At 36.9% G+C, this 27,032-nt stretch overlaps 1 protein-coding gene across 2 annotated transcripts; it reads left to right on the top strand.

The window, feature by feature from the left end:
- Nucleotides 1–27,032, top strand: TUBGCP5 (tubulin gamma complex component 5). Of its 2 annotated transcripts, XM_074607978.1 has the most exons (24): nucleotides 14–285; nucleotides 3,161–3,214; nucleotides 3,293–3,401; nucleotides 5,474–5,570; nucleotides 6,157–6,267; nucleotides 6,821–6,900; nucleotides 7,566–7,701; nucleotides 8,720–8,837; nucleotides 11,130–11,219; nucleotides 11,761–11,854; nucleotides 12,096–12,342; nucleotides 12,549–12,751; nucleotides 13,505–13,620; nucleotides 14,951–15,219; nucleotides 16,183–16,381; nucleotides 17,850–18,038; nucleotides 18,985–19,167; nucleotides 19,440–19,524; nucleotides 19,628–19,748; nucleotides 20,726–20,904; nucleotides 21,612–21,737; nucleotides 22,328–22,416; nucleotides 24,880–24,980; nucleotides 25,976–27,032. In XM_074607978.1, the coding sequence occupies exons 1-24, from the start codon at nucleotides 125–127 to the stop codon at nucleotides 26,020–26,022; spliced, it is 3,204 nt and encodes a 1,067-aa protein (XP_074464079.1). In that variant the 5' UTR covers nucleotides 14–124; the 3' UTR covers nucleotides 26,023–27,032. The 2 variants fall into 2 exon arrangements, with proteins under 2 accessions (XP_074464087.1, XP_074464079.1); XM_074607986.1 differs by lacking the exon at nucleotides 6,157–6,267 and having other exon boundaries at nucleotides 1–285.

Genomic DNA, 27,032 nt, shown 5'->3' on the forward strand with positions numbered 1-27,032 from the left:
GTCTCGCGAGAAGTGCGGCAGCGGCGGCGAGGGGAGGCTCTGTGGCGCCTCCCGGAGGTGTCGTCGTCGTCCCCCCCTACCCCTCCCGCTCCTTTCTCTCCCCTCGTCTGCCGCCGCCGCGGCCATGGCGGCGCCGCTGGCCTCGCCCGGCCACCGCAGCCGGTTCGAGCAGGAGCAGGAGCGGGCCGTCCGCGCCTTGGTGCGCAGCGTGACTGGCCTGCCCGAGGAGGAGCTGGGCGGCGGCCGCTTCCAGACGGCGCTGAATTTCGCTTGGTCCAACTTCAGGTCAGCGCCCGCCCCCGGGGAGAAGCTCGGCGGCTGCGACGGTGCCCTTCAGCAGCGGGGCTGGGGGCGAGCGAGCGAGAGAAGGAGCGGGCCGCTCCGCCCCGCTCCCGCCGGGGCCCACTGGCGCCGCTGAGGGGCCGGCAGCCGGCGCCGGGCTGGGCCCCCTCCTCTGACCCGCGGCCGCCCGCTCGCCTGGGAACAAGGGGGGGGGTGCTTGTGGCTGCTGGGCTGTGGTAGAGGGCCGTGTCCTGCCGTCCCCTCCCTGTGCCTGGGGTGGCACCGGGGGCCGTTTGCGAGTCCCTGTCTGAGGCCGGTGGCTGTCCCTCTATCTCTTTTAAATCTTGGCATTTCAGGGCTTTTCTCCTGGCCCATGGAAAGGCCCCTTTCAACATCTTCATTTAGCCATGCAAAACTCTGTTCATTAGAGGGAAGTAAAGAAATAATCAGTATGTGTAACGAACAAATAAAGAGAGCTCCACCAAATCAAGATAAAGCTTCTGGCCAAGAATATTGTGCTGCTTGTATGAAAGGTTATAAATCTGCAGAAAATTGTGTGGTGTTATTTCAGCTCATCATAAACATGGTATTTATTAACCTGTAATATATATTATCTATATCCCGTTAATTCTGTTACACTGCCATATAAAATGCCCTTACTAAAGTTTTGCATGCTGCTTTTTCAGTTATGACAGTTGTTTCAGTGTCTGCTGCCAGTTTTTACATGATCTGTTTCTAGTTTCCTGTACTGTCACCAACTGCTGCCTCTTTGGAGTCTTATCTACTTGCTTAAGTTAATGCAGCAAGTACCTAATTCATTTAAAATCAATGCTACTTAAGTTTTTAATGCTGTTTAAGTTCATTTTTGGGGGGTGAGAAATAGCATAACTGCATTGCACCGTCAGGCTGTGAATTCTGACTATTAATAGGCTCAAATAAGACTATTTTAATAATCAAGTAGCCATTGGTCAACACCAAAGGTGAGTGCGAGGTGCGGGAGAGCTGGGGATGACCTGTAGCTGGTGTTCTGAGAAGTTCAACTCTTTGCTGAATTTTGAGGAGGCTAGTTGTATTCATTGGGAATGTAGGAACTTCGTATTTGTAACTGCTGTCTCCCTATTCTTTATATTTGCTGGAAATATTTTGTGTAATGCATTATAGGATTGCGTTTATTGATTTTGTAGCTGCATCAAAATAGTTGCTTATAACAGCTGTTATTCTGAGTCTGCAGATTGGTAACAGTAGCAGGGTTTCTTGAGCCAGGTAAACGCACGCTCTCTTCCATCTCCTCTTGTGACATCTCTTCTTCTCTTCTGGTGACCCAGTTGTTTGTGTATCTGTGTGCTCTTTTAGATTGGAGAATTGTTGGCTTGGATTTTTGTTTTTAAAAAACAACATAGCAGGAAAATAGAGACAGCGATGAATGGTTGACAACATGTTTTGACAGGGAGGGTCGGGAAGAGGAAGGTTTTTATGCCAAAATTGTTGTCTAAGAAATGTGTGTGGGACTTCAGCCTGAGATTGAGACCTTATTTTCTAGTAGAAACTCTCTTTAGCTTCAAGTTTGTGAAACTTGTGGTTTCTGTTGTTAGAGTTGATGATGTTTATGTGCTGTAGTTCTCAGATTCATCTCTTTCTTTCCATCTAGCAATTTAGTTCTATTCATGATGTGCCCAACTTGCTAAAAAAATGGGTGCTTTTTTTGCTTGTATGTATTAAGGTCATTAATTAAAGCTTTAAGTTCTAAATCTTCCAGTTCTTGTACTTGCCACCATTTTCCATTTGAACTAATGATTTCCTGTGTAAGCGGATGTGCTGTAATAGATGAGATGAGCTGCATTTTCTTAGCGTAAATGTCAGTTACCTAGTAAATTTTATTGTGCTTTTATTCCAAAGCCTTACACACAGCTGAAATCAGACTAATCAGTCTGTAGTTAAAAAAGTCTTTTTTTCTTTTCTTTAATATGGACATGTCTTCATCCTCCAGTAAAACTCAGTAAAAATCCTTGCTACATGCCTTACAGTCTCATTTTCTAGTTCATTACTTTGACATTGCTGTGATTTTAGGTTGTCTTTCCAACTTCAGTCTATTTAGCTTAACTCCTGATTCAGATCCAATAGTTTTCATTTTTTTCTGTGCTTATGAGAGATTTACCCCTGTGTTCTGCACAGTTGTTGCTGGAAGCTGAGGCAATATTAGGTTGGCTTTGATGGCCTACATATAGAGTATCTTTACCTTGTGCTCACTGCTGTCATATCCCAGTCCCTGTTTTTTCTCTCTATATAACTGAAGAAGGTGACTCTGATTTCTTCAGCAAAATCCATCTTAACCTTTCACAAGTTCTTATTTTGTCCCTGTACATGCTGCCTTTGGTGTTATATCTTTCTTTATTTTGATTAAGCTGTCTTTAGGCACTCTCCTTTACTATTTATAAAGGAGCTTCATTTGGGTTGAGAGGCCTTCCCATGTGGGTGTTTGTTTTTCCTGTGCTAGTGATGCAAGTCCCAGATAATTTTTGTGCATTCAACACAGATGCCTTTGATAATACAGTTCTTGATCTCTTTGCTCCACTTGGCTTAACTGACAGCGTACTCTAATTGCTTAGTTTGCTGATATGGTAGTAATTTTCCATTCAGCTTAAAGTGCTAGTTAAATGTAACCTGCATTCCATTTTTCCATCTTTAAGGTCAATTGTAGTTAATCTTTCTTGAGCTAAGAGACACTGAGATTAAATTTTCTTGATGTTTAATGCTGTTGCTGAATTAAGCATGCATTATTAAACTAATAATGTTGTCCTTATATATGTAAATCAGCTTTATTTTCTTCCTTGCTTAAGCTTCCTTTTAAAACATATTCTAATACATATTTCTTACATAGATTTCACCGTTTTCTTGATGTGAACAGTCACAAAGTAGAGAGGACAATAGAAGGGTAAGTTTTATGATTATGGATTAATAATGGAGTAGTTAACTTTTTTGAAGCATTTTTGATAACTGTTTTTGTTATTAGAATACATGAAAAGTTGATAGTTCATTCTGACCTTGGAAAAGCTGCAAGCTGGAAAAGACTAACAGAAAAATTTCTGAACTCACCACTCCCAAGTATTGAAGAAACAAAGGTATGTATGTTGTGATTTCCTTGTTCTTTTTCCCCAGCACCCTTGTATTTGTACTAGTGATGGGGACTTCAGTTCTAATGTTGTGTTAGAAATCTCAGATGACTTAGCAGTGGGCTTGCAGTTGCTGTTCAGTTTATGGATTTTCAGGGTTGTATTCTTCAGTTTCCCCATTTATTTTTAGAAATGTGTTTATTGTCCTGTCAGGGTTTCAGCATGTGGAGTTCTGTGACTTAAAGGACATCTTCTCATTGTAAAGCAGGTGTTTTATGGTCAATGCTGTACAAATGTTGTAGCTAGAATCTAAATGTATTGAGGTTCCTATCTGTTCTAAAACAACGGCTAACTGAGCAGTTATTAACTCTTTGTCCCATTTTTTTACATTGAGTAATGCATCTGGAAGTTTCGATTTTAGTATTTCCAAATACAGTGCTCTTGCCCAGTAGCTTTCTTATTGAGACTGTGTTTCGCCTGGATGCACTCTGTATCAAATCAGTTTAGGATATGGACTGGATGGATATGGCAAAAGTAGTCTCACTTAAGACACTTTCCAATGTGGTAGTTTAATAATAAATTTGATATTTGAAATCTGAAAGTTCCTGCTATTGGAATATTTAAGCTTGTGATTTAAGAGGGGTGCATTGTATAATGATATTTTTAAATAGGGCTGTGTGTTTTGGGTTGTAGTCCAATTTTACTTCTCATTGAACTGACATTTACCTTTCTTTGCACTGTTTTAGGTTTCCTCTAATTTGTGGGGAAAGATCTGCAACCCTAAATAGCTTACACATATCTTCAGTTATTATACTGTACTCTAGTTGTTGAAAAGTTGTGCTTGTTTTGAGACTCAAATAAAATTAAAACCAAACAAACCGAAACAAAAGCTCAAGCAAGGACTTAATACTTGCATGTTGCAAGTATCATAAGAATTGAAAGAGTCTTTTTTTCTTTTTTTCCTTTTGAAAATGCAACTGGGGTATAGCTAGAGATAGGTAATATTTCATATTTGGGAAGTTAAACTGCATTTAGTTTTTAGCAGTGGCATGTAACTGATAAATACTCAGTCTTCCCAGTTTTATGACTGGTAAGTGAAACACCAGCTCGCATGTGTGATTTTGTCAACAACCTACTTGTGTTCTTTGACAAACTCTTGTATAGTCAGTAATGTTCAGTAGGAACAGAGAAGTATGATGCTGCTTTATCAGAAAATTGAGATTTAATTTTTTCTAAAATAGAAGTGGCTCCTATTCCCAAAGCGCTTTGTTAAGTGTGTGTATGTATGTGTCAAAGTATATAGGATGTAGATAGCAGAATCTCCATATGTCTAGATATGAAATGGTCTGCTGAAGAACTTTGGAAAGTTAGAATCAGGCCAAAGAAAAAATCTTTCTTTAGGAAGAAATGGTTGTGCTGTAAGCAGATATTAGGGAATAGACCACAACACCAATCTGTGCAGCATACTGTTGGCACAGTATTCTTACCTGATTGAAGGCCTCTGTTTCACAACTGCATTAGTGCAATATTGGAGTTAAAGATGCATACTTACTGCTTTGTGTAGATGTTCAGATGAGGGAAGATAATGTGAACATAATCTTAAAATACAGAGATTTTGGCAAAGTGTTTTAGCTAACTTCATTTTGGCCTCTGTTTGAATTAATCAGCCGTACGAATAAGAGAACTAAGACTTGGTTTCCTGCAGGCCCATTACCCATGTCCTTCTGCCTCATCCATGTTAATGTAGCTGTCCATTATCCCTTGTCCTCTGGTGACTTCTTACTTTCATAGTAATTCAGAGTTCCTCTTACCTCTTTTTCATATTTTTAGATTATCAGCTCAGTAAGAGGCATCTTATGCTGTGGCTACTTTTGAAGTATTTGTATATTGATTGGCTAATTAGGAGGCAGAAAGAATAACATTCAGTATCGTGTTGCAGATATTCTTTTTGTAGTTCGGGACTGGGCAGTGGGAACTAATGTGGAGCATCCCTGCAGATAATAGACTGAGTTTGTTCCTAACCGAAATCTTTTAGACTACTCATTGACTTGCTTTTTTTTTTTTTAAAATGTGTTTTAAAGACAGATACACACTATTCCATACTGTCTCTTCTGTTGTGTTTGTCTGATTCTCCATCCAACACCACCTATGTGGAAAAACCAAGAGACAAAGAAGTGGGTAAGTTTACAAGATGTTTATGTTGCTAATAAAAGATGCAATCCATTAATGCAATCTGATAAGAAGGACATTTTTTCTTTCCATTTTATTATCTACTTCACTTCAAGGCGCTTTATTGATTTTCTTTTTATGACGTATACATTTAAAATAGGCTGCAAATCTTTCCTACCCCCGTTTATGTTACATCACCTAATTAAGTTCTCCAGCCACCAAAGTACCTTGGGAACTCTTTTTGTCTTGTACCACTGTCACTTACTAACATTGTCCACCTGTTCAGCAGTGCTTACATGCTCAAAGACAGACAGTGGGTTTCTGTCCTCGGTCTCTGTCTTGCATCTCAGTAGGAGCTCTGTTGACACAGCTTTGGTGACGTAAATTCCTATGTTCCCTATGTAGTTAAGGAAAGGTTTCCAGAGGGAGATCCCAGCTGCCTGCTTTCTAAAGTAGGACTATTTCACTCAGTGCCTAAAAATGAGGCTTGTGCTTAAGTTTGAGTGGATACCATCCCCCATTTGTTTACAGTGTTGTATCATAGACTGAAAGAAGAATATTTCAGACTAACCTAAAGAAAATCTTGCATCTTAAGATTCCTTTTTGAATGATCTCTGCACATTCCCTCGGCGGTGTTTTGAATGCACTTTCAGCCCATTCCAGGAATGTGAATATGAAGAGGTTATCTCAAACAACACTAATTACAGTTGAGTAAGCTTCATGTTTAAGATATAATATATTGTAAGTGTGATTGTTATTTTTAAAGTATTACACATCACATCATGGATATGTGGTGTCTTTTTTGGAGAGTAAGACAGTTCTTGCCTTATGTTGTTTACAGTCCAGGATCCTTGTGCATATGTAAATTATATATTTAGAATGTTTCCACCGAGCTAAATGGGACTAGCCACAATAAATGATGTTGCATTCTTGCATGTTTTTTCAAGATTGAAGCATAGGGTAGTATAACATAGTACATATGAATGTGCTTATGGCACACTATGTTGCGTATTTTGAGTGTATAAGCAACAAAATTGAGAATTAATAAATGAGGAATATACATGGTTGGTATGTCACAATTTACATGTCTGAAAGTGTATAACCTTGTTAAAGGAACAGTGGTGTGACCTTAGGTGTAAGGGAATGCCTTTTGTTTGATTTAGAGTAACGACGTAATTTTAGCTTTGAAAATGTTTTTAGAGGAAAAGGAAGTCAGAGTTATATGATACTTACTATTTTTGTGTTTATACACCTCTTAGAAAAGGAAGAAGAGTTTGATTGGGGAAAGTATTTGATGGAAGGAGAAGAAATTTACTTTGGACCAGGAGTAGATACACCAGTAAGTAATTTCTTAAGGTAAAAAAACCCCAACTGTATAAACTGGTTTGAAGTATAGAATCATTTAGGTTGGAAAAGACCCTTGGGATCATCAAGTCCAACCATCAACCCCACTCTACAAAGTTCTCCCTTACACCATATCCCTTAACACCACATCTAAACGAGTCTTAAACACGTTCAGGGATGGTGACTCCACCACCTCCCTGGGCAGTCTATTCCAGTGTCAAGTATGTTGGAGACCTGATTTGTATGCTCTGTGTGATCCTCATAGGATTACCTGATACGTTGCTTCTTACGTAATACCATGAAATACACACAGACCCAAGCAGAGTAACAGTAATAGATATGCTTTTGTTCTTCACCATATTTTGACTTAATCCTGCAATTAAACTGGATCTTCCTGCTGACCCTGACTGTTCCTAATCATAACTTTTTGGTAGTTCTGTGGTCTTGTCCAGTTCTCTCATTTGTCTAGATACTAACGTTATGTATAACTTAAACCAGTCTCTGGCAGACAGTTATATTAGACTTAGTGTCCTGAATTTACTCTATGGTGGCAGAAAGAATGTAAGACTTTATGTTCGGCTTCTCAGGTCAATAGGAAGTGAATATAGATCTGTTTGTTATGCAGTACTGAAACGTACCGGGTTTTGTTGCACCTAATAGGATTGGTCTGGAGAAAGTGAAGAGGAGGAAGATACTCGGCCTTTAAGCAGGGAGGACTCGGGTATTCAAGTGGACAGGACACCTTTAGAAGACCAAGATCCAAATAAGAAAACAGTACCTAATGTTTCCTGGAAAGGTTAGAATAAGCTATAATTCTTCTGGTATGGTCATACATACTCAAATTTAGCAAGTTAATGTGGCTTAATTTACTGTTCTTTAGTGAGGTGTTATTTTTTAGACTTGTAGTTTTAAGGTGCACCTTATTGTTCACTACTGCTTGTTTTAACAGTAAAGAAGCAATATGAAAGGTTTGATCTGATTTCTATTGATGCTAATGAGAAGACTTCTGTTTATTTCTGTAGAAATAGATATGGATATTCCAATGTAGATATGAAAACTTATACAGTAAATACAGAATGCAGTTGTATGGATATAATGTAATTTTTTTTATTATTAAGTATCAGAATGCTGAAACAAAATTTGATTGATGACAGAAACATTTGACTCAATTCTGAGTATGAAGCATTTTTGAAAAAAAAAAATAATTATGTAATTAAAACACTAGTGGCTTACTCTTGAATAGCTTCAGGGAGTATTAACTCTAGCTGTATATTTTTGCATAGAATATTGTAGGATATAGGGTACCTTGTGTAGGAAGACTGGATAATATTCATAGGTTGTATAAGTCATAGCTATCTAACTGGGGTTAGGTAAAGCTTTCACATTTAGGGAAAAAAAAAAACGTTTTTAGGTCATGTACTAGATGCATACTAAAAAGGAACATAGTGATAAAGTTAGTGATATTTGGCAGTTTATTTTTTAAGTCAGCTTGGTTTTGTATATATTATTTGAGAATTGCCTGAGACAGAAGCACTTTTTCCAAGGAAGAATTGGAAACTACATAAATCTCCAAGTTTACTGTTTAAGACTTTTTCAGCTTTTAGGAGATGAGGCATTTCTATGTAAATGGATTTGTGCATGATAGCATATATGTTAGAGCAGTAAAGTGTAAATAGTTGCCAGTTGTAACTTATTTGAAAAGATATGTGATTCTGCAGCTGAGCGGATAGACTTATTAATAACTTTTTCCCATGTTTTATAAGCATTTCGTGAATAAATAAAAATACCTCACCAGCTATCACGTGTTTTCACAGTTGGTGAACCTGATGCCCGCAGCTGGCTGGAGCAGCATGTAGTTCCTCAGTACTGGACAGGAAGAGCTCCTCGCTTTTCACATAGTTTGCACTTGCATTCCAACCTAGCTGCAGTCTGGTAAGAAAACAGTATTGCTTACATATTTCTTACTGGCATGTAATGAAAAATGATGACTTTATTAAGCATCTTTACTGTGGAAGCATAAAGATAGTATAGTTATTAGTGATTTAGTTAGAATTAAAAAGGTACAAATCAATAAGATGAACAAACAAGCTGTTTTTTCAATTACTAGATTATTTTCTTTTTATTTAGTTTTTATTAGTTTGTCATATCAGAGAGACCATTTTCCTTTTTCAAAGTAGCAAATCTTACTGTTGCATTTTGTTTGGGATTACCTTTACAAATGTCTCTGAGGAACTAATACAGGTGGGTTGTAAGTGGTGCTGGAAATGAGGAGTTCTCTAAAGCTTAACTGTTTGTTTGTTTTTGGTGCCTCCCTTACAGAGTTAGTCTTAAACACAGATTTTGTGCGGGGAAGGAACATAAAGCAGTATATCATTGTGATCCACTGAGGTTTTGGAAAGAAAATGAGAAAGAAGGGTTCAATTAAAAAAAAAAAAAAAAAAAAAAAGTCTGATTCTTTCCTCTGTCCCAAATTCTGATGTATCGGTACTGCAGTAATACAGACCAGATTTGTCTTTGCTTCCTTAATTTAATGAATTTCTTAATCAAGGAGTTAAATTTATTTTGGTGTCAGTTGGTTATCTAGCCAGTTATGAACTAAAATGTACAGTGAATATTAGCTAATCGGTAACATAAATAAGGCAATGCTGTTTCTGTTGCAATGTTGTTAGCAGATGTGTGTTATATATTTGTGATATATAACTGGTATTTCTTTATTTGGATTTTTGAATTTTGAATATGATTACATAAATTTTGCCACTGATGATATTAATGAGTCAAAATACTAAATATTCAAATAATTGTTCTATACTTCACTCGAATGCAAGTGCACCCTCAGCAAGTTTGCTGATGACACAAAGCTGGGGGGGGTGGCTGACACACCAGAAGGCTGTGCCGCCATACAGAGACACCTGGACAGGCTGGAGATCTGGGCAAAGAGGAACCTTATGAGATTCAAGAAGGGCAAGTGTAGGGTGCTGCACCTGGGGAGGAATAACCCCATGCACCAGTACAGGTTGGGGGCTGACCTGCTGGAGAGCAGCTCAGCTGAAAGAGACCTGGGAGTCCTGGTGGACAACAAGGTGACCATGAGCCAGCAATGTGCCCTTGTGGCCAAGAAGGCCAGTGGCCTTGGTGAGGCCGCACCTGGAGTACTGTGTCCAGTTCTGGGCTCCCCGGTTCAAGAAGGACAGGGAACTGCTGGAGAGGGTACAGCAGAGAGCTACCAAGATGATGAGGGGACTGGAACACCTCTCTTATGAGGAAAGGCTGAGGGATTTGGGTCTCTTCAGTCTGGGAAAAAGATGGCTGAGGGGGGATCTTACCAACACTTATAAATACTTAAAGGGTGGGTGTCAGGAGGATGGGGCCAGGCTCTTTTCAGTGGTGCTCGGCGACAGGATAAGAGGTAATGGGCACAAACTTGAACATAGGAAGTTCCACCTAAACATGAGGAGGAACTTCTTTACTTTGAGGGTGGCAGAGCACTGGAAGAGGCTGCCCAGAGAGGTGGTGGAGTCTCTGTCTCTGGAGACATTCAAAACCCGCCTGGACGCGTTCCTGTGCAACCTGCTGTAGGTGACCCTGCTGTGGCAGGGGGGTTGGACTAGATGATCTCCAGAGGTCCCTTCCAACCCTATGATTCGATGAAATACGAAAAATGCTGTGGAAGGTTTACAAAGAATCGCATAACACCGGGTCATAAGGGAAAGTTCTTAGGTGGCTGTGAAAGTTTTCGTTTCTTAAGTAAACTTTTAGGCTAAAGTGTGTATTTTCTTACATGGGTTAGGGAAATTGATGTTTTACTTTTTCGCTTAGTATTTTTAACAGAAATGAACTCTGTAAATTTTCACAGCATTGAATGTGAAATAATAAAATAATCAAGGATCAAAAATTAAAAAAAACCCCAAACAACCAAAACCAAAAAAACCCCAAACCAACCTAGATTCAGTCCTTTAGGTATTTGCTACTTAATTGCTTGTCTTGCAGTGTATGACTAGATGGTACTTGATCTTCCAACTAGATATGCTTTCTATGGTATTTTGCTTAACAATATGAAAACAAAGTCTGCTTTTGTTTATATACTTAAAATGAACCCATGAACATTGAATCTACTCAGATATAATTAGAACAAAACGGAGCTTTAAGATTATTGCTGATTCTTACTGTCAGGTGATTCAGCTGTTATTTCAGCCATTATATTGTTTTCATTTCCTTTTTTCTAAGGGACCATCACTTGTACACCAGCGATCCTTTATATGTGCCAGAAGAGAGAACGCTAGTCACTGAAACTCAGGTTATACGGGAAACTCTTTGGTGAGAGCAACGTCAAAAAGCTTGCATTTTATCTTTTAGTATTTCTCTCAAGGAAAGGAGAGATTTATCTTTGAAGTTGTGTCTGATGTAAGAGTTATTACTGAACTTCTAGCTTGCACCATTGCTGACAGTAAAGATACTGCTTATGTGTGTTAACCATTCAGATTCTCAAAGAAGTAGCTTACTACTTTTATGCCTTGATTCTTCGAGTCTAACTGTTAAGAAGAACCAGCTTGTTCATATCCTGCCCCTGGGGATTTTTAATAGTGTCCAAATTTAGAAAGTATGTTTCAATCATCCTATAGCTGGAAATTATCTCAACTGGAAAGGAACTTTAGGGGATGTTTATGTGATGCCAGTGTTTTATTGTTCTTGTTCTGGCAACAACTTACAGTACCATTAGCATCATAGTTGTTCTGTCGTCCCCTTTTATTTGAAGAAAAGAAACTTTCAGGCAAGGGAGACCTAATTGTCTTATTAATTATATAATTATGAGTCCATTAAGGGTGAAAAATTACTACTCTTTTTGTTTCTTTTCAAGGCTACTTTCAGGAGTGAAAAAGCTTTTTATATTTCAGCTGAATGATGGAAAAGTGGCTGTGAAGAATGATATTATTGTAACTCATTTAACCCATGTAAGTTGTTTCTGAATTTCCACATTTCCACAATTGTTCTTAATTTAGTCAAAACACATCTGACTTAATAAAACTGAACGGGCTGTTCCCATATGTGAGAATGTGATGAAGTGATAGAGATGGCAGAATTTTATTATGTTTTAATTCATAGAAATATCTTGTAATTTAATTTTTAGGCTTTATTAAATACAAATTTTTATTAGATGATTCTAAAAAGTTTGTGGGTTTTTTTGTTTTCTAGAATTGCCTGAGATCTGTGTTGGAGCAGATAGCGGCATACGGTCAAGTTGTGTTTAGACTACAGAAGTTTATTGATGAAGTGATGGGACACAGTCCAGAAAACATAATGCATGGAACAGTTTCCACTCCAAAGAAAACTACTGAAGCCCCATTCAGAACCTATCAAGCATTTATGTGGGCCTTGTATAAATATTTCATTAGCTTTAAAGAAGAACTTACTGAAATTGAAAAATGCATTATCAACAAAGGTACAGTGCAAGGGAAAATTTACAAGAGGGGGGCACACAAGGAAACTAGCAGAAGAGGGGAACATGCAGAACATTCTGTAGATATGTTTTGAAACTGTGAAAGAAGCCATGCCGCATTTTAAAATCTCATTAATAACATTGATAAAATTTGATTTTCTGTTGGATATTACCTTTATATAACTTTGGGTTTGTTTGGTTTTTTCCAGATAAAACAGTCACACTTTCAATAGTAATAGATAAGTTGGCTCCCCGACTGGCACAGCTGAAGGTGCTTCACAAAGTTTTCAGCACAGGAGTAGCGGAAGTGCCACCTGACACTAGAAATGTTGTACGAGCATCTCATCTGCTTAATACTCTCTACAAAGCTATTCTTGAACATGACAGTGTTGGAGAAGCATCTGAGCAAACGGTAGGGGAAGTCATTCCTTCCTTAATAGAACGACACACTATAATATTTAGTAACTGAAGTATCTTTATGGTGACGGAGTACACTAGCCTTCAGCTACTAAGGATTGAGGACAAATTTGATAGCCATAATGCATTACTGTTTTCTGACATGAGTTCAGTCAACCTGGACAAAATCAGATGTATGAGGAGATCAGCAGCAGTGTGTTTTTAGGACTGCGAGGAGGAATTGTGGGAAATCAGAGACCAGAAGCTGTTATGGAAGAGGGAGATTTGAAATAGCTTTCCCTCCTCCTATTTCTACAGTTGCATAATTCAGTTAATGCTGAAGTGTAGGGGTTTGGGTTTTTACAGTAACTTGTTGATTATACCAGTAAAAATACAGTAGATATCCTTTTGTTTTCCATTTTCTACATTAGAAAACCATGGAATGTTTTATGGCTATCGCTTACAGCTTAAGAGATACTAGACTGGAAAAAAAAAGAAAACTGCTGTTTGGGTCTAACTGCAATGACAAAAAGTAACATGAGGAAGCATACACCATGAGTGCTTCCGTTAAAACTACTGAAGCTGTAATTTTTAGTTGAACGTGTCATCTTTAAAAATCCCTAAGTGTAGTGTATTTTATGTGTATGTATATCTTAAAAACTGTAATTGCACAATTAAGAGGCTAGGCTTTGCCATATTGCTTCCAATGCTTATTGTAAAAACATTCAGACACCTTTTTCTTCATTTTTTCTTCTTTCTTTAAATTCAGGTATCCCTTCTGTTCTCTCTCTGGGTTGAAACTGTGAGGCCATACTTACAGACAGTGGATGAGTGGATAGTCCATGGTAATTTGTTTGATCCTGCAAAGGAATTTATCATTCAGAGGTAGGGATGCTGATACTGGACTTGCATAATGCTGTGCAAGTACGAATACAAAACCTGCTGTAGAATCTAGGAAGTAAAAGGTGGCAATGAAAGTAGGTTTTCACGTTTTTTATTTTACTTAAGTAGAATTAATTTCTTAATCATACTTTTATAACTTGTCTCAAACTTCGCATTAGGGGAATTGCATTAAAAATGGACCCCTACCAGGTATTGTTCTGGAATAAATTCAATTGTTATATTTTTTTGCATCTATAATAATCAGCAGTCTGACTCTGAGCGTGTTGACTTTTTTAAAAGCAATTAACCATTTTTCAAAACCAAGATGTTTGCAAAAATTCCAAAATTTACTTTTTAATTCTTCTCCTACTCTATAGTTGTTATAAATCAAATGCTATTTAGAATTAAAGTACTCATTGCTTCTGACTTGTAGTACAAGTTATTGTGGTGTCTTGAATTGCATGCACGTATCCTAAATGTTATTTGAGCTGTTAATTTCTCTTCTGTTTGTATGCTACATCTTGCTGATCCCTTTTTTGACAGCTTGAAGTGGAAAGTGAATACAGAAGTTAGAATTTTGGCTTGTAATTACAAATCCATTTCCCCCTATTTGCCAAACTTAGTTGAACCTCTGTCTGTTAAGGCAGGTCAAGGCGAGCATCAAGTAAGAGAACAGTTCTAGTACTATTGCAATAAGTCCTTAGTAGCTGAGATCTTTAACATCCTTATTATGTCCTAGTTGACTTTTTTCCTGTGGTTCTGTAGTTGTGTTTTCAGTGCTACCAACAGGGGTGATTTCAACTTTTATTTGTATTTGTACTTCATTTTAATTATCTAATTTAGGCTGTTTTCTATCTGACTTCAGACCAAACTGTGTATCTGATGTAAATAACACAAAGCAAAGTTAACCAAGAATTCAGTTTCACCTACTGAAGAATTTTTCAGCTTTCCCAGTGGTATTTTCTTCATTATAGGTTTTAAATAAATCTGCAAGTCAATCACTAATCATTTTGTTAAGTATGCATGCCACTGTGAATAGTTAACTTCTTGGATGAATTAATTATAATTACTCTATTTGCCTTGTTTTGGGGCTTTTGTTTGCTTATACAATTGTTTTATGTCCTGCAAGCTGATTCTTTATGCTGCTAAAGCTGTCATCCTTTCTAGAGATAGTTTATGATATGAATGAGATTATTTCATATAGTTTTTAAAGTGCTTCTTGACTGTTCTAAGAGAAAGGCAAAGCACAGACCATGGATGATACACATCTTGTAGTAATGAAGTTTCATCTTTTGAAATGGGAAGTACTCAACAGCTTTTTATTTCTTCACAGAAACAAAAACGTTCCAGTTAATCACAGAGATTTTTGGTATGCTACCTACACATTATATAGTGTGTCAGAGAAGACAGAGAATGAAGAGAAGATGAGTGATAATGCCAGTGCCAGCTCTGGAAGTGATCAGGCCCCTTCAAGCAGGCAACACACTATGGTCTCCTTTCTGAAACCTGTGCTAAAGCAAATCATCATGGCTGGAAAATCCATGCAGCTGTTGAAGAATCTTCAATGCAAAGATGGCTCTCCGCAGCAAGCCGCGTCAAGAGGTGAGATGTCAGTTTGTGGACTATCATGCCTTAAGGTGTCTAACAGCCTGGGCATATTTTGTGTAGTAGTGTTCGCATGATTTTAGAATAATACAATGCTCCCTGTTGAATGTTAGTATCATGACTTGATAACTTCAGGTCTGATTGAAAGTACTCTTCCAATGCAAATAAGTGAAAAGAGCAAAGTGAATAAAGATTGAGTGTTCTCTTTGCTTTTTATTGCTTTAAATTTTTCTTAAACTTGTTTTCATGTGCTTGCAAAACATTTTTTTTTTTTTTTGTTATGAGACAAAAACAACTTTTATGTTCTAACAGTAAAGCTGTTTTGTTGTAATAAATAGTTGCTTTCCATTACTAAGTGGTGGAATAATTCCGAGATAGCATATGGAACTTTTTTTTTTTTTTAAAAAAAGCTTGCTAATAATTAGATGAAAGATATTTGGGTTATTTATTTTGAATGATTGTAAAACATAGTACAAGAGTGCAACTAATGTTGATTTTTATTATTTTTTTTTTTTTAGGAAACAAAATACAGTTTTTTGGTTTTGCTGTTTCTTTATGTTTAGAAGTAGAGATAGTTAAATTATTTTGGAGGGTCTCTGGTTTATTTCTCCCTTTGGTGTGAGACTGTAATCTATTCTAGTGAGTACTGCAGGGTTGTTTCAGGTGCTGCCTTTGCATCTGAAGGAGAAAGTTCTCTAATAGTCTCATAAATATTTCATATTTCAGACACCCATTCAGCAATCTGTTTGAACATACGCCTGACTTCGGGCATTGGACTAGTCCTACTGTTTTAGCAATACTTAGTTAAATATGTATTTGAGTTTTTTTTTCTGAATAGGGGCCTAAATTTAGGATGTTGAAAGTAAGCAAGTAAATGTTGGACTATGGAGTTCTTCTTTAGTTCAGATTATGTTTTCTATTAGGACAGAATCTTACCATGCAATATGTTGCCCAATTTAGATGCTGAACGAAAGAGTTTGTATACGCTGTTCTTGGAATCGGTGCAGTCTCGCCTGCGGCATGGAGAAGAGTCTGTTCCCGATATTATTACAGAACAGCAGGCCACAAAGCAGAGCCTGATAAAGATGCAGTCTATAGCAGAAAGACACTTGGAACTGGATGATGTCCATGACCCACTGCTGGCTATTAATTTTGCCAGGTAATGAATGATCTTCCTGCTGTGTTTTTGAGAGCAGTGTTCTGCCTGGTGACATTTGGCAGACCAAATTTTTATTGCTGTTGAAAACAAGTAAGGGCAGAATAAAAAAGAGCACGAACAATCAGTGACAGAAGCTAAGTAAACACCACCCTTATGCTTAGTTAAAGAAAAACGATTAAAGTAGATGAAGAATCTGCTACTCACATCTGTTAGGGTAGAAAATGGAAATAGTCTTTACTACAACAGGCTTTTAGCAAATAAGTGTTTTAATAGTGAATGCTGTTGTAAAATCTAAACTTTTAAGTGTATTTGCTTGAAATTTGTACACAATGTCTTTGATTTGCACCAAGTATGTTCTTTAAAGAATGCAGCTTCAGTTGTGCTGTGCTGAAGTAATTTAACTTTAAAAGCTTTTCAAAATTCATCTTAATTGCATAAAAATTCTTCATAATGAGGGAAGTCATATAGAGGTTATTAGTGTCTTGGAAATTAGCAGGGAAGATGAACTCTGAAAATCTTCCTTATTTTGTGATTTCAAATAAGAAATAGCTATTTATGTTTTTCCTAATAACTAGTTGGTGATTTTGATGTTTTCATTTCAACCCTAGGAGGAATTTGTTTTAAAAAAATCATAATTAATAGCAGATAAGGCTATTACTTCCCTTGTTCATTGGGACTGTTCTGTTTGTCAAAACTGATAGATTAATTCAATGTCTGACTCATACAGTCTATCATGGTGATAGTTGCTACAAGCCGGGCTTCCTCTTACAATGGATTCAGCTAGTGAGCAGCTTTTTACGAATTATTATTATAACTTAATTTTTTCTGTGACAAAATAATTAAACTTACCAAGTGTAGACCGTACATACTCTCCTCCCATGAAATAATATGACAGATAATATATAGGCACCTTATATTTAAGGTGCCTCAAACCAATTCTCTGTGTTTGTGGTGGTGGTTTGGGTTTTTTTTGCGTTTTTGTTTTGTTTTTATTTTTTTATTTATTGGTTTGTTATTTTGTTGTTGTTGGGTTTTGCTTTTTTTATTGTTGTTCAGAGTTTTACTTTGTTTCTTTATTTTTATTTTTCTTTCCTGGGAAGTTCATCTGACTGTTGTATATAAACACTATAGTTGTAAAAGTTCCTATGGTAATGGATTTGTTTATTAAGCTGTATAGTGTTAGAACTTGGCGTTCTTTTTTCAGAATTAGTCCTTGAGCAATTATGTGATTACTGTATGCCAGCCTTTTTGATATTATTATGCCTGGTCATACAAAACCAGTATGAAGGATCACTTAATAGACTTAATATGTACTATAGTTATGAAACAGCTTTTATTACTTCCACACCATGTATTTTAGAGCAAAGGATCCAATTTCGATTGAAGTCTTTGAAGGTATGACATTTTGGTTTTATATATTGTATGAATTATCAACCTTCTTCCCTAAGTAGTTTGTTTTATTTTTAAGATTATATTTGGAACAGAGTGACTTTCACGAGAAGTTTACTGGTGGGGATGTTTGTGTGGATAGATCCTCAGAATCAGTGACCTGCCAGACTTTTGAACTGACGTTGAGGTCTTGCCTTTATCCACACATAGACAAGCAATACTTGGAATGCTGTGGTAATCTAATGCAAACTTTAAAGAAGGATTATAGGTAAGAAAGTAGATTTGGTTTTCTTTTCTTTTTTTTTATTTTCATTATCAGTGGTATGCCATATACTAAAAGGTGGAATTTTATGTTGTATTTCTGCTCCAATTTGATAATAACGATAAAGTCATTAAGGAGGAAAAGGGGGATCTAACATGATAGAATTCTGGGTTAAAACCTGGTCTAGCTTAAATCCACAGCAAAGCTATCATTTGTCTGCAGTGGATGTTCAACAGGGAAATTGTTTCAAACAGTACTTTTAATGGTGTTGTCATTTGAAACTGGAAGACAAACTTTAGGAAGTCAGAATAGGTTTGTTTAATGTGAGATTTAGTTATGATACTATAAAATGTGGAGTAGACAAAAGAATACTATGCAATAATTTTCTGTTACTTAGGCTAGAATGGCCTATTCCTTTTACCTTTCAGGTGTTCATAAGTTGTCATGCTTTTCATCTGTCTGAAATACTGTATTTATAGTCAGGGTTCTTGTAAGAGTTGTAGCAGTACTATTCTTCCTACTTTATTAGAAAAGGAAAATCTGTATCATAATTTTCTGGGGCTCCATGTTAAAGTCTCTTCTTAGAACTCTCCCTGAATTTTCATCTCCTTCCCTAAGCCCTGTTTAGAGAGAGGGATGGGATTTCCAAACTCTAAGCTGTTTCTGAGAATTGCCTAGCCCATAAGATAGCTGAATAAGATGAGCATTTACGTTGAAGTTAATGGGGGCTGTTCAAGCTTACAGGAAAAAATGGCTTGGTTATTTTGTTATATTTGAACCTATGTGAAGGCTATCTGAGGGTTAAGCAAAGGATTTACTGTGGACGTCATTAAGTTTGTGTTCAATACTGAGTTCCCGTAGTGAAGAGTTTTTAAGATTTCTGTAACAGTTGTGTTTGATTTCACTTGTGTGATTAAGACCGAGGAAATGTTATATGTTTGTTCCTGTTTAGGCTTGTAGAATATTTGCAGGCAATGAGAAACTTTTTCTTGCTTGAAGCTGGAGATACCATGTATGACTTCTATACATCTATTTTTGACAAAATTAGAGAAAAGGAAACTTGGCAGAATGTTGCTTTCTTAAATGTTCAACTTCAAGAAGCAGTTGGGCAACGCTATCCAGAGGACAGTACAAGGTAACATGCAAAATATAGTTTTAGTTATGTTTCTTTCACACTTCCCTGTGCTAATGTACTAAACCTACAGAGCACAATACTAATTTTTGCGTAATCATTAAAAGAATCTGTTCTAATGAAGTTTTGAGCTGTTGTCATCTCTTCTACCCAAGTACCCCAGATTAAATCAGCCAGTTGGTACTTAGCGATAGGAAATTAAAAAAAAAATAATGAAACTAACCACTAATTTAAAATAGGTTATTGCCAATTATATCACTTGTTTCCTTGTGTAGGTTGTCTATATCATTTGAAAGTGTTGATACAGCAAAGAAGAAACTCCCCGTCCACACCTTAGATGGTTTGACATTGAGTTACAAGGTAGTGATTTAATATTGCTTTAATTCTTATTCTAGAACAGATTTGAAATGTTGTATTAAAGTGTCTTACGTTTTCTATCTTGATTATCCTTTCCTCTTCTTAGGTTCCTTGGCCTGTGGATATAGTTATAAGCTTAGAGTGCCAAAAAATTTACAATCAAGTTTTTCTGCTCTTGCTGCAAATAAAGTGGGCCAAGTATAGTCTAGATGTTTTACGATTTGATGGTAAGAAACTTCTTCAATGAAAGATAGTCTAAAAACTTGTTCGATGGTCTAAGGGTGTAGATTGTCTGCTGCTTTCTGCAGTAAGCAGTATAAACCAGTTAGAATTTTGATTCATTCTATAAAATAGTTGTCTCTATTAGCTTAGCAAATTAGATATATTAAGCAGGGCATGTTTTTAACTTCAGCCTCAGGGACAACACTATTCATGCATTTCCTTTGTCTCTTTGATTTAGGTCTAGTCACTTATATTGGAAACTTGTTACTTCATTCTTCAGACCTTTCTGTTGAAAGAAGGTCTGTCTACGACACCCTAATGTTTTGCTTTATGTATAATCCAAGTTTTTATGAGTAATACCTTGCAAACAAGTTAAGAAAGTGAGATGAAAAAATACTCTATTTGAGATTGAAAGAGTAAGCTAGATAGTTGGGAAATATATACCCTTAAGCTGCAATTTAAATATTTGGGGTTTGTAGAAAGAGATTGTTTAGTGTCTCCTTCACCAGGTTAATGTTTATACTCTTCCATTCCCATATAAAGTGGATACACGCTTCATGTCCTAGAAAAATAAATTAGAAAGTTGATGGGTTCATCTATGTTTTGTGCATCAGTTAAGTAATTCTCTTCCTAAAAATATGTGGGTTTTTAATTGCTTAAAGTTTGAGTATGGCTTTGTGCTTAAGTCTTTTCCCCTTTGTGGAGATAGTATACACATTTATGTGTAATGTAGAGTTTTTTATTTTATCCCTTCACATAATCTCTAGCTCTTAAATAGCATTTCCTGTTCTAGTATTTATCAAACTGTCAAACTGTATTGTTGTTATTTTTTAATAACACATCATAATAGCAAGAAAAATCTTACATCAGTATCCTGTGCAGAATAATAAGAAAAAACAAATTTCAGTTTTAAGTAATAATTTTGCTACAGTTTGTCCTCATAAGCACTTCAATATAATACTCTCGCTTTTTTACTTTTTAGAACTAGTCTGTGCTGCAGAAACCCCCCAGGTTAAGGAAGGAACTTTATTAGAACAAGGAACGCTTCCTCTATTTGGACCACAAACAGAAAGTATAAAACAACAAATACATCGCATGTTCCTCTTAAGAGTGAAACTTATGCATTTTGTTAACAGCCTGCACAACTACATCATGACTAGGGTTTGTCTTATATAACAATTTCATTTATATTATGAACTTGTAACTGGGGATGTGGTATTCATTTTCATTTAAAATATAAAAATAATTTTGAGTTAAACATATTTCAGTTTTAGCTTGGCAGTTTTAAATCGGTAATTCTAAAAATGCTTTAGAAGTTCTACGTGCATATGATTGATCTTTGGATATTATTAGTTGTCTTTGTGCTAGATGACTGAAGGACAGACATGTAAAAATGGGTTTCTGTAAGCTGTTACTCTCTTAAGAGCTGTTATGCTTATAAAAGTGTTACTACAGACGGTTTAGTTAGATCTCTAGTACACAGATCCAAAAGTGTATCCATGACTACTCAAATATGAAGGCAATGCCTGTAGATTCATATCTGCTCTACTATTGACTTTTTTGCCTTTAATTAATAATTAATATATTAAAATTAATATACTCCAAATCGGCTCCCCCAAAAATAGTCTGTTTGCCCTTGTGCAATGGCAGCATTTCTATTTATATGAGGAATGTCATTGTGCGGTTATGAGAAGAGCTCAAATTTTTTTGCTAGGTTAATGGTAATTTGGAGGGTGAGCCTAAAATTTGAGAGGGAAGAGTGAATGAATCAGGCAGTTTTAGACTCTTAAAAAAAAAAAAATATTGGAAGAGAGTCAGAAGCACTTGTGTGCAACATGGGATTTAATAACTATGGTTGTTGTCTTAAGATTCTTCACAGTACAGGCTTGGAGTTTCAGCATCAGGTAGAAGAAGCCAAAGATTTAGATCAATTGATAAAGATTCACTACAGATATCTATCTACAATCCATGATCGCTGCCTATTGAGAGAAAAGGTGGGTAAAAACGTTGGCATATGTGATACATTAAGTTTATCAGGACAAGAAAGTAGTTTAATACTAATTATGCTGTCTGTTTTGCAGTTCATACATACTAAGCAATAAATAGGTACTCTTGAGGAAATGGTAGTTTTTCCAGACTTAACATTGAGATTCAGTGCCCCTTGCAAGTCTCAGCTCAATTCTATCAAGAAGAGAAGATACAATTAAATTCTTTATATTGGATTTTATATGACTTTTTTTTAAGAGATGGGGGGATTTGAACAAACTGAGGCTTGGTAATGTAATGAGGATTATACATACTGGTATGGCAGGAAGTGGAGGTACATGGATAGCATTGTAGCTTTTTATCCCACATACCGTCTGTGCATAGTCCTCATCGAAATAGTCAGCCATGAAATGAATTAAGAGAGCAAATACAACACACATCTTAAATTTGGAAGAATCTCATTGTACTTAAGAGATTGTTTTTACAGACCAGGTTAAATGGCATGGGATACCTTTGTATTGCAGCTCAATAATGAAAATGATTATGCTTAACAGTGAATTTCTGACTGTTATTCCTTTTGTTTTAAATGTTATTTTAGGTGAGCTTTGTGAAAGAAGCTATAATGAAAGTGTTAAATTTAGTACTGATGTTTGCAGACCGTTGGCAGGCTGGTTTGGGGGCTTGGAAGTAAGTATATGTATCTAAAATTCCATGTGGTCATAATTTCACAGCTCAGAATATGATTTCTAGATATTTTTTGTGTGAAATAACAGGACTTCTCAGTGTTTAACAGCAGATACCAGAGGCTAATTGCTATTTCTTAGCAAAAGTGAAATTTATTTTAGATAGAACCCAAGTTTCATGCACTTGTGTCAGTGTATGTTCAGTACTTTTTAATTAAAAAGGTGGCCAATATATAACTTCTAAGTGTTTGAAAAGATTTTAGAGCATATCAACAAAGAGGATTTTCTTTTCCTTCATATTTGTTTGGGATGGTAAAGTGAGAGGTTCACAGGTTTGGTTTATCATCATGTTTCCTGGCAATGATTTAAAATTGTAGGCGGCTAGATACTGACAATTCATTAATTGGTTTATGAAAAGTGGGATGATTTAGTTTGGCCTTCATTCTAGAAGGCAATGCATTTTAGTTTTCTTTAAAAGAAATAAATCTAATCTCTGAGCCTCCTTATTTTTCTAATATAGACTGTCCAAATTATAAAGCCTTTGTAAAAAAATCTGTGGTAAAAATGTGAAGCTGTTGGAGTCAATGGAAGTTCTGCCATTGACTTTGGAGTCAAGATTTTCATGTAGAATGTTTGGATGCATGAGTTCAAATGCTCAAATTTTGTATTATTGGTAAAATCTGAAATTGTTTTTGGTCTGTCCTTTCCTATAGAAATAACTTGGAATGTGTGTCATAGTTGGGATTTTTAGAAAAGGTGTGTGCTTCCTTATGTGCCATGATTAACATTAGAAACCCACCTGTAATTACAAGATAAGATCAATATGTTGGCCTGTGAATCGGTTGCTCTTCTCTATGCCATCTCTTAGACAAGATTAAAAATAAGATTTTTTTAGAATAGAATCAAATTGTTCAGTTGGAAAAGACCTACAATGATATCCAGTCCAGCTGCCTGACTGCTTCAGGGCTGACCAAAAGTTAAAGCATATTGATAAGGGCATTGTCTGAATGGCTCTTAAACACTGACAGGCATGGGGTATCGACCACCTCCCTAGGAAGCCTGTTCTGGGGTTTGACTACCCTCTCAGTAAAGAAATACTTCCTAATGTTCAGTCTCAACCTCCCCTGGCGCAGTTTTGAACTGTTCCCATGCATCCTATCAGTGGATCCCAGGGAGAAGAGCTCAGCACCTCCCTCTCCTTTTCCCCTCCTCAGGAAGCTGTAGAGAGCCACGAGGTTGTCCCTCAGCCTCCTTCTCTCCAAACTAGCCAAAAAGTCCTTAGCTGCTCCCTGCAGGACATTCCTTCCAACCCTTTCACCAGCTTTGCTGCCCTCCTCTGGATGCATTCAAGTGCCTTCACATCCTTCTTAAGTTGTGGGGCCCAGAACTGCACGGAGTACTCAAGGTGAGGCCACACCAACACTGAATACAGCAGGATAATCACCTCTTTTGAGTGGCTGCTCATGCTGTGTTTGATGCACCCCAGGATGTGGTTTGCCCTCTTGGCTGCCAGGGCACACTGCTGACTCCTGTTGGGCCTGCTGTTGACCAGCACCCCCAGATCCCTTTCTGCAGGGCTGCTCTCCAACCATTCCTCTCCCAATTTATACTCCATACTTTGCTTGTGTAACCTGCTGCTTGAAGGATGAATGATAGTGGGCAAGTCTCCAAGGCTGTGTCTAACACTCAAGGTTTGATCCATGGCCCTGAGGCCAGCTGGTGCGGGCTGGCTCACATCCATATTTTTCACGACTAATTCTCTTTGGCACAGATGCCTAGAACTTGGATCCCAGTCCCCTGTGGCATTAGGAAGTTGCTATTTTTGGAGTGCTTTTCCAATTTGAAGTGTCAGAAATAATTTGTGAATGCTGTTGATAAAGACTGAAACTCAGGGCATGTGGTTGCATGCTCTAGGTCATAGTTGATGTAATGTCATCTATATCCTCTTGGGAGAGGGGGGAAAGAGGAATGGAGTGACTATTGTGAACTACATCTTCTCCCTTCTCTGGTGAGCTCTAGCTGGCACACTCCAAAGTGAAATTCAAGAGTTAGCTGATAGTAAAGCAGGGTGCGTGTCCCTGTTTTATTTGGCAGTGTAGATTTACCCCAAGGAGTTCTGAAGCAACAGGGGCCAGGAAAGGTTGTCTTGAAATACAAAGCTGTACAGGAATAATAGTTGTCAGTTGGAAGCACATGGTTCCTCCTAGTCACTGCAGAGATTTCTAAGATGAGAAAATTATTAATGCTATTGTGATAGTGCTCAGATGCTCCTGTCAAAATTGCCCTGGTTTTCTAGAAGTAGTATACACAGGTATAAGTGCAAGTCAGAATGCTATGCAAAGATTAGTTTTGTCATTCCAACCCATATCATTCTGTGATTTGATGATTTACTATGAAGTTTTGGTTCTATCTTGAAGATAACATAGTGCTAGTCTGTTAAGCATTCCTCTGTTAAACTGTTTTGTAGGATGGAATCCATAGAGAAGATGGAATCTGATTTTAAAAACTGTCACATGTTTCTTGTAACTGTTCTCAACAAAGCTGTCTGTCGAGGCTCTTTTCCTCACTGTAAGTACACGAGGCTTTTCACATACCTGCACTTACTGGGACACAAGTTTTACTAGGATTGTATTTACGTTTTAATCTGTTTTCATGTTTGTCAGTACATCTTAAAGAACCTCATTTTGTGAGGTATTCACAGATGGACATGAAGACTTACTTCTTATTAAGTTAACTTCATTATTTTTTTAGAGTATTTGTGCCACGGGGTTTTTTTTATGGCAGCTATCTTCGGTTTACCTGTTTTCTTGATGAAGGGATGCTGATGTAGCTAAGCAAGTGACAAGCAGTATTCTAAACAAGTGAAATAAATAAACTAAGTTCTGGAGGGCATAGAAAAGCATTCTTTTTGTTGTTTTTGGATGACAGCTGTGATATATGTTGAACAGATAAAATTTGAGTATTATGGTGCCTCAGCTGCAACTGCACTGAGCTCTTGGCTCTGCCCGTCTGTCGGAAGTTACTTCCTCAGTAGCAGAAACAGCAGAAGACGACATGTCTGTGTTTCTACTTGCAGCCTGATGTTAGCTTAAATTGCTAATCAGTGCCTATTTGAGTTAGGGGAGCACCTGCTGAATGGTGTTAGCTGGGGTGTAGATGCATGTTCTAATGGGTTTCTAAAAGAGGTAATATCTGACGTCGCTGCTACTCAGTCTACAAGAGCTTGTCTGCAAGAACCATCTGTGAGAATGTCTTACTGCATATAACCCCCCACAACATTTATTCTTTTTTTGTGTACAGCACTAATGTGGAAAGGAGCTAATTTCTTACCGGTTCTTACCACCCGACATAACTAATGGATAACTAATGATAAAAGTGGTGAAATATTGTCTGAACTGTCAGAGATTCATAAAATGTCTTACTGTCTTAAATCCTGAAGTGTTACAATTTAAAAAAATAAACTGGTATCTTCCCTTTAAACTACAGAATTGAATATTGCAACACATACTTGTGGAATGCCGCAAATGCAAATATTAACTACTTTTTTATGGTTTGGTTTACAGTGGAATCTTTAGCTTTGTCACTGATGGCTGGCATGGAACAAAGTTAACACCTGAATCCACTGAATTACTAAAGAACTGAAAGGAGCATTTATGCTGAAAATCTCTTGTTAAAAAAACTGTAAGCATTTTACACTCTAGTTTGAAACGTGCATAGCTAAATGACGCTGACTCTTTGGAGCTGTGTAGAATATTTTAAAATGTAAATAATGTACAGGTATTTAAGTGTCTTTGTTGTGCCAGTGTTTTTCTCTGTATGTATATATTTCAACATCAAAAAAGATGTACAGTGTAAAAATTCATCCTGTGTGAACAATCTTACTTGAAAATACATAAAATGTAATTCATGTAGTAAAAAGGAATTTTTTTTTTAATATAAATTATGAATGATTGCTGGTCTACTTTTTCCATTAATTTTGCAGCTGTGAATAGGTCACGGGGCAATGTGGAGTGGTGTGACTCAATTCTTATTATTCAGAAGGTTGGTTGTGTTCATATTTGGCCTTTTTTTCCTTTGGAAAAAAGGCTGAGAGCCATTAATCTTACTTGCTTAATGGTTCTTAAGAACTCTTTGGGAACAGTTATGACCGTTACAATAAGCTGATGTAAAAAATACAAGATTAACTTATGAAAAGGGATTACTGCACACCATAAAATACCAGTATTTTTTTACGTTAAATGATCAGATGCATACTAGTTTTAGTGGTAACTCTTGTCCGTTTAGGATCAAGATCACAGTGTGTAATATATTAACTATTGGATTGTTGGGATGTTTCAGAGGTGGTCAGATAAGACTTGACCATTCTGCTCCTAAGGTTTGTTTGCAAAAGGCTTACATCTAATAGCTAATATCTTGTAAAGTGGCAGATTGTAATACGGAAGGGTACATTTCTAGAGAAGTAAACGTGGAACGTGTTCTGCACAAGATGACTTGTGCTATCTCCTCCCCATGGAAGTTTCTCTGTAATCCTGTCATCAGTACACCTGCATTTAAAAAGGGAAAATCAATCATAGCCACTTACCTCTTTATTTGAATAAATAAAAGATTTAATAATTGGAA

The sequence above is a fragment of the Larus michahellis genome, chromosome 1 (genome assembly GCF_964199755.1).
Source record: "Larus michahellis chromosome 1, bLarMic1.1, whole genome shotgun sequence".
Lineage (NCBI taxonomy): Eukaryota > Metazoa > Chordata > Aves > Charadriiformes > Laridae > Larus > Larus michahellis.